The sequence below is a fragment of the Dendroctonus ponderosae genome, unplaced genomic scaffold (assembly GCF_020466585.1).
Source record: "Dendroctonus ponderosae isolate FM_Combo_2020 unplaced genomic scaffold, Dpon_F_20191213v2 Dpon_F_20191213_4, whole genome shotgun sequence".
Lineage (NCBI taxonomy): Eukaryota > Metazoa > Arthropoda > Insecta > Coleoptera > Curculionidae > Dendroctonus > Dendroctonus ponderosae.
This window is the reverse complement of record NW_026018611.1, coordinates 250635-267266: the sequence shown is the minus strand read 5'-3', so window position 1 is coordinate 267266 and position 16632 is coordinate 250635. Positions and strand designations below refer to the sequence as shown.

Below are 16632 nucleotides of genomic sequence, written 5' to 3'. Positions count from 1 at the left end.
GTGGATTTAAGGTCGATTTTCTTAAAAAAAACAGCTTTTAGCATGTGGAAATTTTCTGGGTCACTTCTATTATCGGGCCGGTTTGAAAATTTTTAAATTGGTGGAAAAGCGAACGATTTTCTATTAAAAGTGCATCTCGCAAAACTGCAATCGGTTAAGGTCGAAAATACGATTTCCCGAAAATACGACTATTATTTCGGATCTGAAACTTCTAGCATGTTTTTCAATGTGTTCGATGCATTCCTCGAGTCCCTGAGCTGAAAATGATGTAAAATTTAAGACATTTCGAGAAAATTGTAATTTTTTCAAAAAATCGACCTCCACCCTTTGAAAAATGTTGACCAAAAATCAAAATTTTACATGCGTGTTTTTTGAACTCAATGGATTCCTTTCTTTTTTTTGCAACTAGTAAAAAAGTCGTAACATTTTTATGATTTTTGCCATTAAAATAAATAGTTCATTAAACATAAAAAAATGTCATTAGGTTTTAAGGTGCCAAAAACGCAAAATACCCCGGGCAGAGAACGCACATAAATGGCTTTCCGTGTTGTTGAAGTTTATCATTAATTTAATAAAAACCGGGAAATGTAAGGAGCAGTTTGTATCTTTTTTAAACAGTAAATTCCTTGCTTTTCCACCGTTTGTTGTATTTTGCATTGTTAATTTGGTTTTTCAAACTGGAAATTCCTTAACTACTGTGCGCTATTTACAGTAATCAAACAAACTATCTAAAGTGTTTCGGGAGAAACGGTTACGAACTGGTACACTTTTAAGTACTAATAGTGACTGATGTTCCAACAAAAAGTGTAAAAGGATTTGTGATTGGTTGTAATTAAAACGCACTAGTTGCTTTGCAGATCCAGAAAAATCCCTTTACACGTTTCGAGACGAACTCTAAACTGTCTAATGACTCATTCACTATGTTCAACATGCAAAATACAACCTTCTAATAGAGCTACTTTAAACTAAAGAGAATTGAAGGAGTGAAGGAAAGCAGGGTAGTTAAATTGTTGTAAAGAATACGGGCTAATGTGGGTATCTGTGAAAGTGTCGAAACTCTAATACTTTACGAGGAAGTTTGTAGTTTATTGCTCACGTAAAGAGCTGGTTTTATAATGAGGAAATCCAGAGCAACAGGGGAGTTTCGGAATTTATGCTGCAAACCTGTCTGCAATACCATTGGTTAAAATAGGCAATAAAAAGGAAATATCTACAGACTATAAACCTAATTAAAAGTTGCGCCGTAAACACGTTAACAAGGACCAAGGTTGGTTGGACAGTTTCCATCTAGTTTAAAGTAGTCTACATTAGTAATAGTCAAAGTAGATACCTCACAACACGAAAAGTAAGTAAACAGATACATCGCAACTAACTAAAAGTAAGTCAGTATTAGTAAGATGTTGTACAGAGAGAAAGTCAATTGTTCAATTAGTTCGATTGGGCTTTGTCAACGCTATAAAATTAGCCCTTTGAACATCGAGGGTGGAAAACAAGCAATTTCAACTCGGTGAACCCAATCGAACCAATAAAGATTTAATATAGAGACAGGCCACCAAAAACCAATACAGAACAACCAACAAGAAAGAACGACCTCTCAGTAAGTTGCAATGCTGCAGAGGAGGGAATTCTGTACAAGAAGGGCGAGTACCAGGTTGAAATTCTGCAAAATTTGGCTCTGAAATAGCATTGTTGCGATCTGATTGCAAATCAAAGTGGCGATTGTGAGCTAGAAAGTTCTGGTACTTCGCCCATGTGAAAGTTAGATAGTAAATGAGCATAATACGAGTATGAGTCAATTGTTTAAAAACCTCTTGATTTTGCGCAGCGAATGGTAATAGGCCATAACTGCCCTGAGATTGCGCCAACTTTGAGTCGCCGGCTTAGTACTGCTTTTCTCAGATGTAATCGTCTTCTTGCCTTCGGAGTCAATGCTGCTGAAAAGATCATTAGTTCTAGTCATCGGAATATTCGACTCAAATCAATGTCCCAAAATCATACACATATTCGTTTGCTTTCGGGATTGGTTTGTAGTCCGTCCCAAGCCTATTGGCAGTGACGTCATTAGGTGGCAGGCCATATTGAAATTTACTTCTGTCCCAGATTGGTTCCGACGATGATTCTTTTATATCCCGTGGTTGCTTGAACGTTTCGTCCCGGGGATTTGAAATGGTTTTTTTTATTGAATCAGGTAATAGTTAAAGCGCGGTTTTCCAGGGAAAATAAATCGCTTTTTTCCGGTTCGTCATTAATTTGCCTCAAAGCGCACATTATGAAGAAAGCGAAAGATAAATATGAGGAAAATTTACTGTTATGTGAAACTTGAAACTTTCGCGAATTCTAATCAAATGAATTTCCTTCTCGCTCGGTGGAAAAATAATAGAAAAAGATCGACAATTATTACGTCATTGCCAAAAGTCTTGGAACAGACTTTACATAAAGTGACGTCCAATGGTAGACGAACGAACGCCCATTCGTGCGATGGATTGACCAAAAACCCTGGTCAAAGAACCTTAAATTTGAACCTTTCGAGTACTTGGATTAGGAAATTGATCAATTCGGAATGTTTAACTGCGTTTTCTATCTATTTTTCCAATTTGCGCAGTTTCAACCACAAAAGTATATTTTTGATTTTTCAATGATGCTGTAAGTAAATTCTTGTTTAATTAGATTCAAAGAATTCAATAGGTTTAATTACGAGTTGGCTTAATTTCACATCGACGTCTAACTTCAGATTTTCCCACTAATATTATTAAAGTATACGATCTCTTGGCAGACGACAAATGTATTCAGAGACGTGCATTTATTCAGTCAGATTTAACAAATGTTTGTCTCATGCCAGGCATTCTAGACAGTAATGAAATCCAAACGCGTCATGTTTCTGCTCTCCTGTCGAAATTAGCCATAAGTTTCGAAGTTTTGGATGAGCAATTTTCGTGTTTTATACTATTTCGCAACTATTTTGTTCAAGGCGCGCTAAAATTCCGAAAATTGACATCAGGAAATTATGATTGTAAAAAAAACGATTTGTTATACCACAGTGGCTGAGAAACGATTTCAGCTTCCTTCGCAACTCTGTGATAAAAACGTGAGCAGGCTGTTTGATAAATGAAATTTTAACGTGATGTCGCCTGAACTTGGCACTTTTGATGGGTCTAGTTTTGACGATTATTGAAAAAAACGATCGCCGGACAATTAATTTGATTCTGCGAATAAATAGTGTGGAAATATAATTCAGTGACTGGAAACGTGCAACAATTAGTCTTTGAAAATGTAATTTCCAGGCTTCGTAATTGTATTAATTATACTTTGGACTTTTATTTGCGGGTTTTGGTTCATTTTTTTCGTTTTTTGAGTTCCAAATTAAACTGAAAGCCTTTGGTTTAAACGCAGGCCACTACATAACGAATCCTTAAAATCCTCATAAGCTCTAGAGACTAGGGCAGAATTAATGTTTTGCTTTGTGTGTTGTCTTTGTTTGTTTCCTGGCTTTTTAATTAAAATCGCCCGTTTATTCAGCTTTCAAACAACACGAGAACTTGATAGTTCCTAAGCAAATTCAAAGGAAGAATGGATGAGTTGGTGAGAGTAAATGGGTTGCGCAAATGAAGGTCTTCCATTGATTAAAAGCTCTGTTGGGCTTTTCACTGTGTGACGTTGAAAACATTCGGTAATTTGATACGTTCTAACAAGATTATTTTCCCAATTCTCAAAATGTATGAACAGCGTGGTCGATTTCCATTAGTTTAACGGGTACCGTTTCTTTAACAGCTTGGAAAACATCCGGTTAATGGAAGTTATTCGCCATGTTGCTCACGTACTTTCAGTTCGGAGACACTATAGAGCATACAAAACACCAGAGGGAATTTGCGAATCCAGTCTAACGACCAAATAGTTTAAAACCCTTGTCGATGTCTGCAGAATAAAGGCGAAAACGTTGCGGAAAGTTTCGGATTTTGGTCGATGGAATATGGAGGTTCAAAAAAAATGGAGTTTTTGCTGATTTTCTTTCTGAGTTGATGTTGAGTCAATGGAAAATGAACGGGTTTGGGTTAATAACAAAATATCTAGTTGAAAGGGATTAAGGTGGTTGTATAGTTTTTAAAGAAATTTATTTATATCCAAGCTTGGTGCGAAATATTTTCGCTGTTGCAAGCTTGAGCGTTTTTTCTCGGTGATTGGGAAAGATGAATTTGTGTTGAATCGTAAAAGTGTTTTTGTCTTATTCGGTACCCAAGAGCAATAACACACAAACAAATTGGACAATTTTTCGAAAAATTTTCTTTATTGTACGTTGTAGTTACTATTCGCGAGTAAAATAGACCCTTGGAGAAGTATCTTCAACGTTTCAAAGAACTTATTTAGAATCTGGCAAGGGCATTTTTACATTACAAATCGTCATGAATATTTTAAACTTAACTTTTTTAGGAGGAAAACTAAATTACTTACAGAAAATTTTAAAAATCGGCGCTTTTTATGGTTTTTGAGTAAACGAATGAACGGATTTTAATTTAGCTTGCCTCATCTTGTAGGTATTTTTAATGCCTTAAAAGTGTTCAACTTTTTGTCAATAGCATCAACGGTTTACAAGTTTAGTGCAAAAAGGCGCGATTTTTGGCACTTTCTTTGATTTTAAGTATGAAGTATTTGCTTCCTTAAACCCAGAGTAAAGGCGAAAGCGCTGCTGAAAGTTTAAGAGTTTGAACTGGGGCTTCTTGTCGATTGTTTCAAACAGACAAATCTTCATATTCGTGTATAACCTTCATAACCTGGAGTGATTCAGAAGTGTAATTTAGGGCATTCATGTGTTACCTTTGATTGGGACTCTTGCAATCGCTCTCATTTGCATTCGAACTGTCATCCTCCTCCCGACTGGTGTTGTGAGATCGGGGACTATGCAGTGGCGTGTTTGCATCATCCGAACTAACGTCTTCACCAGCAGCGGCGCCCACCATCAGGTGACTCCCATGTCCTGGTGCTGAAGATGCGCCCGCATGGGCGCCACTGTTTGATGACGCCGATGCTAACTGAGCGGCTCCCACCGGAGGAGGGTCGATCTGAAACGGAAGAGTTTGCAGAAAATGATTTTTTTTTTGGAAAGTTCTCCAGTTGAACCGGGTATCGAAGGTGCGTTCAATGATCGAAATTTAACGGGCGTAGATGGATTGAAAGGTGTTTTACGACAGGGGGATTTTTATTGTCCGCGAATTTGTTTGTTGGGTGCTTTCAGGAGGAAGTGCGGTTTTATTGCGGATTTTAGGGCATTGCAATTCGACGCTTTTTTCCTTTTAGCTCAAATACAGGCCTGTGTTCGGGTAAAATTTACGTGAATTCCCATTAGGGTAATTAGGATTTGGGGTTGAATATTTTTATAATTGCACCATTTTTGCCGTAAATTAATTGTTAGTTTACAGTTGGTTCGTCATATTTGTTGGTTAGTCATATTTCTTTGGTTTTTGCAAAGTTTCACCGTTTTCCTGCCGCAAACACAGAACGATAACAAGCGGTTGATTAGTTGATCATTCAAAGGAACCGAAGAAAATACGAATGATGCCTAATTAAACCGAACAATAACGTTGCGAAACTGTGGGCCCACAAAGCAGCCAATAAATATTAATAGAAACTCCCATTTATAACAGTGGAAAAATCTTGCAGGAGAGCACATCAGTATGAGGGGTGCGTCAAAATAATAATCCTTCCAGCTATTGGTTGCGATATATTGCTTTATTTCGTTTTTTCTTTGTTAGCCGATAATACCGAGACGGTTTATATTATAAAGAAATTGGTTTAGCGCCAGTTAATCATGGATCTTTAACCACTAGATCTTTAACATTAACTCGATGTTCTTCAGCTGGGAGTTCTCACTTTTTAAGTGCACATTAAATTAATTAGCTGTGCTTCGACCAGATTGACCTAAATCGATTCGACAATTCGATTTCAATTCATCACACAAAACATCAGTAATCCGCCACATCCGTATGCTTGGAAACATGTATTTGACGGGGAAACTTGATTTGGTTGAACATGCGGAATCGTCCGATTAATCCGCAAAGTGTCAAACCGGGAATACTCAGTTCGATTGATGAAGGGATGGGCAGGACGTCAATGGGGAGAGCGAGCAGCGGGTTCTGGATCAAGAATGACTTTCCTAGGAAGAGGAATTTGAAATTGGCACCGCAATAATTTAAATTGGAAATCGATCGTCTCAGATTCGGCAAGACGCGACCGCTGATTAAACGATACTCTGAGGAGGAATTATGTCGAAATGGAAGGTCAGGTTTAGCGGCCGTTTGTTGCCTTTATAGACAATCCAATTTTAATTAAATACAGATCTGAGTGGCACTTGCTGCCCATAGTTGATTAATTCAATTGGAAACTAGGTTATTAGCTGAAACTTTACTAATAGGTGAAACGAGCTTAATTTTGCAGGCAAAAATGTGCCCTTTAAGCTAGTTTTTCAAAGTGAATCGACTAATGCACAAAAACTTTTAAAGCGAGTAGTTTGTGCTGCTTCAAGCTCAATTGAAATAATTATAACACGCTTAAAAACAATGGAAAAGCCTCTTTTTAAGCCCCCCAAAATCTCTCTCGTGATAGATTGTCGCATGTTTTTCATTAAAAAGCTCTCATTGGTAAGCTGCTGAATTGGAATTTGGATTGTTTTGAATTGGGGACAGATCGAACTTTTTCCACAGATTTTCACCGGATTTATTGTCAGATTAGCCGCAATGGGACATTAAATGCGTATGGGGTTTCTATTGGTATGAATGTGCTTGTAAGGTGAGTAAGTTGGGTTTTTGAAATAATGGCAACTAAATTATTTAACAATGTTTGCATTTTTAAATGCGCAATATTACCAGATTAAACGTAGTTTTCTATAGATAAAAACGTAGCCATGGGGCAGTAATGAGCCTTTTATCTCACTATGCGATTATATGAGCTGAATAGAGGCACTGACCTAATTATTGCAGGTTTGCCCTCATTAATCAAAACCAATAAAAATATTTTTTTAAGTCTGTCGCCTCTATTTTCCTCAGCTGGAGACCTTTTCTCAAAGGATCGAAAGTTTCTGTACTAGTAAATTTATAACTTTTATGAATTTTTTACCTCATCACTGGAATCACCTAATTGTTTTTGACATTGTCGTGCTTCTTTTCTCAATATTGGAATGTTTTCTCAAAACCGCATTGTTGGAATCCATTCAACTTAGCCACTTTCTAAGGTTTATTTAATTGAAATTTCAATTTATTTCCTCAAATGTATTTATTATTATTGTCCCTTCTTGAATGTCCAGCAACACTTTCAGTGCTCAATTCATTTCAGGCGATCCCCAAACAGCAGTTTCACACGTGAGCATTTTTTAAATCGAGAAAATTATCTTGTCGCAAAGGTCTGGAAACAATCGGGTTCAAACACGAACCGCAGGTTTGAAAACTTTCGCCTTACTCAGCTTTACCCATTTTGATGGATTATTTACCGAGATAATTCCGTAGTCAGTAGAAACTTTACAGATGGAAAATCCGCAATATCTTTATATATAGAGTGTTTGAATGTATAATCAGGAAGATCGGAACTAAAACATTGTAAACACTTTGTGAATGAGCTCGTTGCATATCGCGATTTCTGCCAATTCTCATTCCCAATAGATGTTGAAATATTCCTCCGTTGCAGCTAACTGTGCAAAAAAGTAAAGTGCAGCGAGAATACAAACATATTTTCATGGGGAATTTTTGAAATATAAATTGTCATACACATAGCCCCTGAGCAAGTTGTAAATGCACTTACAGTTTTGCGGGGCAAATTCGTTCGGCAAACCACGTTTTTGCCCTTTCGAAATTTTTATTGAATGGATGTGAATAAAGCCGAGCCTGGATAGGAATTTTAAAACAAGGAAACCCATCGGGTTTGCATGCAAATAATTATTTGGATTCGCTTGCCGCGGCAGTAAATAGCACTTTCGTAGTCTCCAGCGAAATAAATCGCCCGAAACGTTCAGTACTTTTTATACAATCTTCATCAGAACAGAGTACAGTAATACGCAGTTATTGCCCCTAGTAAAGCACTATTAATGTTGTAAATATGGGTTTATTTCGAAAATATCGTCCACGTCCCATTAGGTAGGTAATAGAAAGGCAGTGAAAATGCTCTAAAATTGTTACGTGTTTCATTTGAAAACGGCTGAATTAGAGGAACTGTTTTGGAACCTGCTACACCTTAGGATTTTCAATATAGTTTTGCAAGCTCTCCTGATGGCATTAAAGTTTAACCAAATTCAGTCACTTTGGCTTTGATGTGAGGAAACATACTTTAATAAGTCGATTTGCATTTAAGCCCGGGTCCAGCTGGTTGGCGCATCATGCATAATAAATGCGTCTTATAGTAATTATGCTCTATTTTGGATCTTGACTTTAAGTGATTAATGAAGGGCAAAGAGGAAACACGTTAGACGCTAAGTCAATTAGAGCGGCTACGATTATGAATTATTAGCAACCTTGCTATGTTTAGCCTGCTCTTAATTCCTACTTGCTGCTATGCAAAACTGGCATTTTCCAAAGTGTTTTTAGGTTCCTGCTCTAAATCTACAGCTCAATGCAACTGTGAAAAAGCTCAAACAAAAGTCTTAAAGAATTACAAACCCTTATTAATGGTAGCCGTTGGTAGCGGGCCGTTTTGCTGCTTGTTTATGAATTAGAAATCAGCAACTGGTAGACTGATTCATCCTACAATCGATTTTCCCCATAAAGCTTTGTTGGTTTTTCACTCCATACTGGAAGACACCGAAGTTTCCTCGGCAGGCACATATCAGAACTGGAAACTTTTGCTCGGAATGCACATCCGGTGCCGAAAAGGAAATTCGAATAATTTTCACACCGGAAAATCGGCGACGCGCTTCTAGTTTGGCAAAAATATACTTTTCCATTCCCCTATCTACTACTTAGGGTTGCTGAAATAAGCGCTTCGGCATTTTGAGGCGGCAGATAAGACTAAATAAAAATAGGTAGCACTTCGTTCAGAAGGAATCCGTAAAACTGAACTGTTTTCGTAATGCGATTATTCCTTTTTCGTTGCGCATTTTATTTTCAAGCTTCTGAGTGGTCGGTAATAAATTTCACCATTCTACATGAGTGGAGCCATTAGACCTGATAAATATGAGGTTTCCCTAGCTTTGTTCCAGCTTCTAGAAGTGAATAGGGAAAACTTTGGAACAATTTATTGGAATTCCGATGAATAAATTATGAAAGCAAATATCGCACGTATGCCTTCCGATAGTGCACAACCGAATAAACATTGGTAAGCCACCTTAATAACACATATACAAACCAGCTGAATTGACGGGGAAACCTGCTAGGCAACTAATCCTAGTATTAATGCAAATGGGTTCAAACTTGTGTAATTTAAAGCCAATATGGCTTCGACAGGCTTTGATTAGTTTAATGTATTACACCAAGATTACATTGGACGGATACGGGCAGATATAAAGTCTGCAAACATCTGGAAAATCCATAAATATCATCATTAAGCTGGAACTGAACGGAACAGCTTCATTACATCTCAAAGGCCAATAAAGTAATGCAGATGAACACGCCACAATGTATCTGTGACAGGGGTTTACGTGTATTTTAGTGACATTTTCTAAATTACTGTTTCTCATGCCCGTCTGAATGCAAAAATATTACGCCCATTACTCTTAGAGGCTCGGGAAAAGATAAAGAAAGACAACCGTGAAAATCTCGTTAATTTTCCCCTTACTCGTATGTGTGGCAGGAAAAAATGTGAAAATGCCATAAATGAACCGCAACATTTGCGAGACTTTGAAGATGTGTAAATTGGAGGATTTTCTTATGGTTTTTTTACATGTAGCTGAGATAAAGATATTTCTTTTATCCTCGAGGAAAAACGCGAATTCATGTCGCTAAGTCCTTAATCTAATTTAAGCACTTTCGAGCAAAAGCGATCGAGGCGGATGCAAAAGATAGGTCAGTTTCCGGCTTATCGATTTCGCTTAATTAGGTCGTAAAATGCACTCAAAAACCTGGCTTTAATATTGAGCGTACAAATTTCCAGTTTTCAAATTAATAGCGGAAATAAGACTTTTTTGTGCAAAACTAAAAATATTCTCAGTGTATGGAATTGAAACACTTATTTACACCTCTATTTTGATTTATTTTCCTGATTGCGTGTACTTGTTACGATATTCTTATCTTTCGTGGGTCTCAGTCAAATTGTGAAGAAGTAAAAATGTTGAACATCGTTCATTTCATTACGTTTCGGCGAGATAACAGCGCCATCATCAGATTTGAAATTTACACAAAGTCATGATTGGTAAAAATCAACGTTCTTTTAGGTCTTTGCCTTCTTGAAACGTTAAATTTGCCATAAAAAAAGAGGCAAATTTAACGTTTCAAAAAGGCAAAGACCCTAAAGTAACATTCACTCACTTCTAGTTCAATATTTTCAATATTTCTAGTTAAATTATTTTCTCTGGATTTTAGCATAGTTTCAAATGAAATGAATGAGTCCAAAGTTGATTTATTTCACTTTTTCTTCAAGGGTCGCGTTTTAACCCTAACGCGACCATTTTCCGTGTTTCGCACAAGAAGTCGAAGGTCAAAAACCGACGAACTTTGAAATAAATAGTACATTTTGTCTGAAACCGATCGAATGTAAGAAAATTGAAATCAACATATGCCCAGAAAAACTGCTGGATTCTGCTTCCCTAAAAAATTTCTTGTATATCTGTAGGTATATTTTTTTATTTGATACTTGATAATTTTACTAATTGCAGTTCCTCGAAACTGGATAAAATAGCAAAGTAAAATAAATTAAATCAGCAATAGAATCATAGTAACTGTGAGCGTATTCGTTTAATCAGATTATCAACAAACCTAATTAAAAAATGACGCTTCAGATGACAATACTGCAGGAAATTGAGTTCGGGAGCTTGTTTTGCCTGCTAAATGTGTCCTTATTTCTACTTGAATTCAACATTTCCAACTAAAATGGCTGCTGGCTGTGCAATCAATACCGCAAGATTTAGTTGCATTTCCAATAAATTTCATATGAAACATTGCCTGATTGGGTTCAGAGTAAATCTACATTTTATTCACGCTTTCTTGCTAAAAGCGCGGTGAGTTGCCCAAAGCAGCCATACAAAAGAACGAATATCCCCGAGGAAAATGATTGCAAAAATTCTAGTTTCTTGGCAGCGTTTTACTCGTTTATTCAACAAACAAGTGTTTATTTTTATTTATAATAATAATAATCTAGCTGGATGGGGGATGGTGCCAAACGGAAACCATGCTGTGTGAGTATGGATGAGGGGGCCACTACTATCTCAAACCTCATAGATGGGTGTAAGGGGTGGGCGCGATCGATTCACACCCCCTTTCTTGGCAGCCATGAGCCCTTAATAGAAAAATAATAACAAACAGAAGTGACTAGATCCATTTGCCATTGGAAAATTGCAGAAAGCCAACTTATTCACTGCAGGCCGATAAATTATTCACCGGTTGACTGGCACAAGCTCGCTTACCGTTCGTGATGAGATTTCGAGCCAGACTGATCGTTCCGAACAATTTCAGTTTAAAATTTTCGCCTATTCGGGATGGGCATGAAAAGGACGAGCAAGAAGGGAAATTATCAATTCCTTGTAATTAATTATGAGCACCACGCCGTCTGCAAAGACGTTTGGTTATCAGTTATCGATTTCCTTGTCGCACTGTTTAAAATAAATTGGAGGAGTTGGGCCCAGAATAACGGTTGTAGTTTTGAAAATTAAATCTGATTGCACAAAATCCTCACTAGCAGAAAGTTTCCGAATAGCAAACAACGTAGTGAATAAGAGGCAAATAATTCAATTAACCAGCGGCATTAACAATATTTAGAAAGTATATAAAAATCACAGTTCAGTGGAAAATATGCGACGCACTTAATCATCTCGTGGAGGGATCAAATCCTAATTAAATTCGACAAAGAAACTCATGCTTACTTAATAGGATGAATGCGCTTGATAATGAACGTCGCAATCTCTTAGGGATTTCACAGGCCCTAAATTACGGGTTATACAATATTTAAAATATAAGCCGGCTTTAATAAATACTTTAGGGGATTTCGTTAGGAAACCCGAATGGGGCCAAAAAGAGATTGAAAATAACATTTCCAAATTTGAGATGTACCGGATAAAACTCTCACTTGTTTGGGAATTGGATGATTTTTAACATTTCTCAAATTTTTCCTGTGAAATCGACTTTTCTTAATATACATGCAATTTCCCAGCAGTTACACATCAATTTGCCTGCCAGCGGGATAGAGAATGCGCCCGGGAAACTAGCAAAGAAGCATTTTCCCGTTAGGTGCTAACCGATTAAGATTGGCGTGAAAGATGAGTTTAATGAACAACTGAAATCCAGCCAGTTTTTTTAAGGAAATTGCCAATTTTGCCAGTGTTAATTTCAAGCTATTCTGATCTGATTTGCATCCGATTAAGGCAATTAGAATATTGATTGGGCCGTTTTCTGTTCAGGCGCTGATTTAGAATGATTTCTTCTTGAGTAAATGAAAAAGAAAATTGCATGTCTTTTGCTTGAATTTAGTGATTCCAGTAGATTTGGTTCACTTTTGTGGCAACATGCGAAATTTCTGGTGTTCTGAAACTATCAGACGGAAGACGGATGAGAGTTTTTCAATAAATTGATTCTAATCGACAAAACAGCTTCTAAGCATGTAAAACAAACGTTTATTGGCAGTAATTTTAAGAGCCAGAAAAAATGTTTGCTCCATTCAATTCACGTTTACCCTAAACGGAAATTTCAGTAGGTTTAATTCATAATTTTCATAGCCAATTCTAATTTCGCTTAATGTAGCAAATTTACGCAAATTGCATGAGCTTTTGTTAAAAATTGTTGACATTCATTAAGCCCGCCGTTTATTATAACTCGCTAATTGCCAAGTTCAGAATTTAGGTAAACATCGTAAATACCAATTATTTTTTAATGAAATCCTTTGTCTTCCTTAAGAAGTTTGCACTTTAATTAGACGAATTAAATTTTCATTGGGCACATTTGCTGCCCTACACAATCAATGCAAATGCATCCGAGTGAATAATCATACTTTTGCCATTAGTTTTGTGCTCAATTCTTAAATGCCACCATGAACTAAGTACTTCCTAAAAACCAACGAATTTCCACCAATTTCCATTTGGATAATTGAGTCATAGGGAAAGTTTTCGGATATCGGGGAATATTTATCGGGGCCAACAAGATTAAATGGAAATGAGGAAATTCGTATTGATGTTTAATTAAGCAGAGGCAGAAAAGGATTGAAAGTAACTCTCAAATGGCAGATAACATTTTTGCTTCATTCGTTCATATTGTGTGGCAAATGAGGTGGTTTTCGTGGTCATTGATGATTTTTTCAAGCCTTCAGGCCGTCGTGGAGAGCAAATTTGCCTGGCGTTTTGCACCAACCCTGGTAATGCAAACAACTCAAACAACTGAAAGTAGAAGCCCGAAAAACTCGCCAGGGGTTTAACACTCTCTTTTTTSAGAAAAGTTATTAATAGTTTAATTTTTGTCCAATTTATTGTAGAACTTTGAATTTGGAATAGGACTCATGCTTGATTCTTCAGAAAAAGAATTGARCGTTTTTTTGTGAATAATTGCGTTTTTTATTAGTTACTTGTGCACTCGACATAATACAAACAGGCCAAACTAACCGAGAGTTGAACAACAGCCAAAAACGGTGAACCGAACATTGATTTCGCCAAAAAACGATAAAAGATCTTATCCTGTTCTGAGCGAAGCAGCTAACTGAAAAGATACGAACACAATGGCAGATAGTCGACGGGATTTTTGGTCTAAAATTGAATAAAACTCTCAAAATTCGCTCTAAACTAGTTTTGTTGAAGTAATGTACCGAAGTAATTACCGGAAAATATAGAATTTTCATTTCCAATATTCGATTCCGGAATCCGTTCAAATCGCCATAACAAAAGGCTAATTGATCGTCCAGGACAGTTTACGTGCAGCGTAATTTCCCACAAAACTCGCCTTCATTGATTAGGTGGACGATTCAATTTCATGTAACTGAAAAGACTGTGCATAAACAACCGAATCAATTTGTCGCGTTCTTTATCATGGGCTCATTTCGAAGGAGAAGACAAATTGAACGTGTTTAAAGTGTCGCTATGCGAGTTTTCCGCGAGGGAAAACAGGCGATTTAATATAAAAGCTATTAATGCTGGGGGGCCTGCGGCCATTTGGCTTATTTCGCAATATTAAACGATCAAAACTTGGGTGTTTGAAACCTGAAAAGTCATTTATTCAAAATCTGGGGATAAATCAGTTGCGTTAAATTTACCACACGTATTACCTGGAAGTTGGGAGTTCGCTCAAATTGCAAAAAATGGACCTCAAGAGGCACATTTTCCATTATAGTGGCACAAGTCGGTACGGTGTACTTTGTTTTAAATTTCTCCATTAATTCCAAGCTCTTTTTTTGAAAAAATTGGATTTAGCCGCGGCGTTTACAAAATTTTCGCTGACTGAATAACTCTTCAAACGACTACTTTCAACTAATGCTAAATAAACTGGCACTTTGCCCTTCAGGCCACCAGGCACAGTGAAAAAGAAGGGAAAACTAATCTTTAAAAACTCGCCTTGTAAGCACGGTGTTTGAGCGGATTTCGGCCCTTTTCATCCGAGAAAATCCCTAGTCTTAAGTTAAATTTTCTAGTCCACATGGATGAGTTGAGAATTTTAAATTAGCCAGATCGCACGTAGATGTATAGTAGCTTGACAATGTTTTTTATTAAGTTTCTTATTATTTTATATTTCCCGCAATCTCGCCGCTTGCAGCTGTTTGGGGAGAAATATAACTAAACAAAAAGCCCTTACAGAACACGTAAGCTATTGTTTAGTGGAAAGGTTTTTGGCCTAGCGCAATTTTGCTCGAATGAGCAGGAAAAACGGTAAAAGATGAATGAGAAAAAGTGATGGAAAATCACTTTTTCGCACTCATAAAAAAGCTTAAAATTGGAAAAAATTAAATACGTTGACTGTAAGCAATTTAATCAACTCCAATTTGAATTATTTAAACCACATGGAAAGCTAATGCAAGTAGCAAATTGCTTTCAGTGGAGAACGTTAACTTGTAAATTCAATAACCCTGAAAGCTCTAGAAAGTTTTCGAGGATGTTTTTGCCGATAGAACGAAACTTAATCCGTATATTTGCCAACAAAAAGCTCAAATAACGCGAACTACTCAAAAGTATCCGGTTTAGGTGGCGATTATTTTTCGGATTAGTGATGGCCAATCTAGGGATAATATTTCCATCATGGTTCACTTTTTTAGCAGGCTTTTTAATTCTGTGTCTTACTTGACTTCCTTTTTCTGTTCATTCGGTGTAGGATTAATTTTTTTCTGTTTTTTTTGGTTACATATTATGAATTTTGATCTATTCACTTCCAAATATATGAAATTTGCAGCAAAATAGAAGCTGAATGAGACGGAATTTAATTAATTAAATTGGCTGCTTTCCACTTTATTAACGTGCATAATTCGAATATTGAATAGTCAGCAAGTCTCCAATTAGTCTGTTGGGGAATCGAAATCATTAATTAAGCATGATGTTTTTTGTCGGTGTTACTAGCAAAATACCATTAAATATTCAACTTTTTCGATTGATTCCAGCATAATGATGTTGTTTAAAGCATTTGATTTGGACGTAACCAGCTGTTTTTGGATTCTTTGGTGCGATGCCAACTGACTTGATGCATTTGTTTGTCGGGAATAATTTTCGCCGCTTGTCTCTTTACTTCAGCTGAATTTCAATTTTCCAGCTGTGGAGTTCAATAAAGGAGTCGTCCGAATGCCCGATAGCGAATCGGGCATTCAATTGAAGTAGAAATTAAACTGTCGGAAATGCGGTTGATTTCAATGCAATTCTGGAAAGTTTTCTTCTGTTTGCTCCTACGAAAACATGCTGTTTAACAAGCCATAAATAACGCAACTCTGCACCATTAAGCCCGAATACAATTCCTTCAAACTGTAGCAGCTGACAGCCGTATGTCTCAGCAAGATTATGTTTTAATCAGCTACAGCTCAGCTAGAGCGCTGTATTTAATAAGCAGCTATGGCGCAACTAATAGTTCGGTTTTGTATCTTAAACATTTAATTAATGTCTTCAGCCCATTACAGCTTCGTTCCATTAATCTTGCTCATTGTTAAGTGAATTGTCAGTGAATCAGTTGGTTCTGTTTTCTGTTAATGTGTTTTACGAGTGAATAATTCATTGGATTTTCAAATCTCTCAATGTATCGCACGCCTACGACCTTAAATGCTTTCGCAGTTTGAGGATTTTTCCCTCAAACAAATATTGTTGGATAGAGAAGAGACGTAATTCCGCACTAAACCCGTTATGGAAAGAGCGATTACGCCGCTCTTTATTCGTTGCTGTTTACATGTTTATAGGGCCGAAAGCTTTTCCAAGCAATTTCTATTTCTGAATAGATTTCCTCTGCATTTCCAATTGCAGCATTCAAAGCCTTGTTGATCTCCCAGCACCTTTATCAGTAAAGAAGGTTTCTGTCAGTCGTCAAAGGCCAGATTCTTTAGATTTGAAGAGTTTTGGAATAA

At 36.9% G+C, this 16632-nt stretch overlaps 1 protein-coding gene across 5 annotated transcripts in view; it reads right to left on the bottom strand.

Moving 5' to 3' along the window:
- The window catches only part of LOC109543231 (potassium/sodium hyperpolarization-activated cyclic nucleotide-gated channel 4), a 53911-nt gene that overhangs the window by 15868 nt on the left and 21411 nt on the right, over positions 1-16632 (bottom strand). For 4 of the 5 annotated variants that reach the window (XM_019912837.2, XM_019912838.2, XM_019912840.2 and 1 more), the window contains exon 3: positions 4810-5054. In XM_019912837.2, coding sequence (XP_019768396.2) covers positions 4810-5054 — 245 coding nt within the window. Of the gene's footprint in view, positions 1-1808; positions 1926-4809; positions 5055-16632 lie in introns of those variants that run through there. The other variant, XM_048666175.1, reaches the window with a different exon arrangement.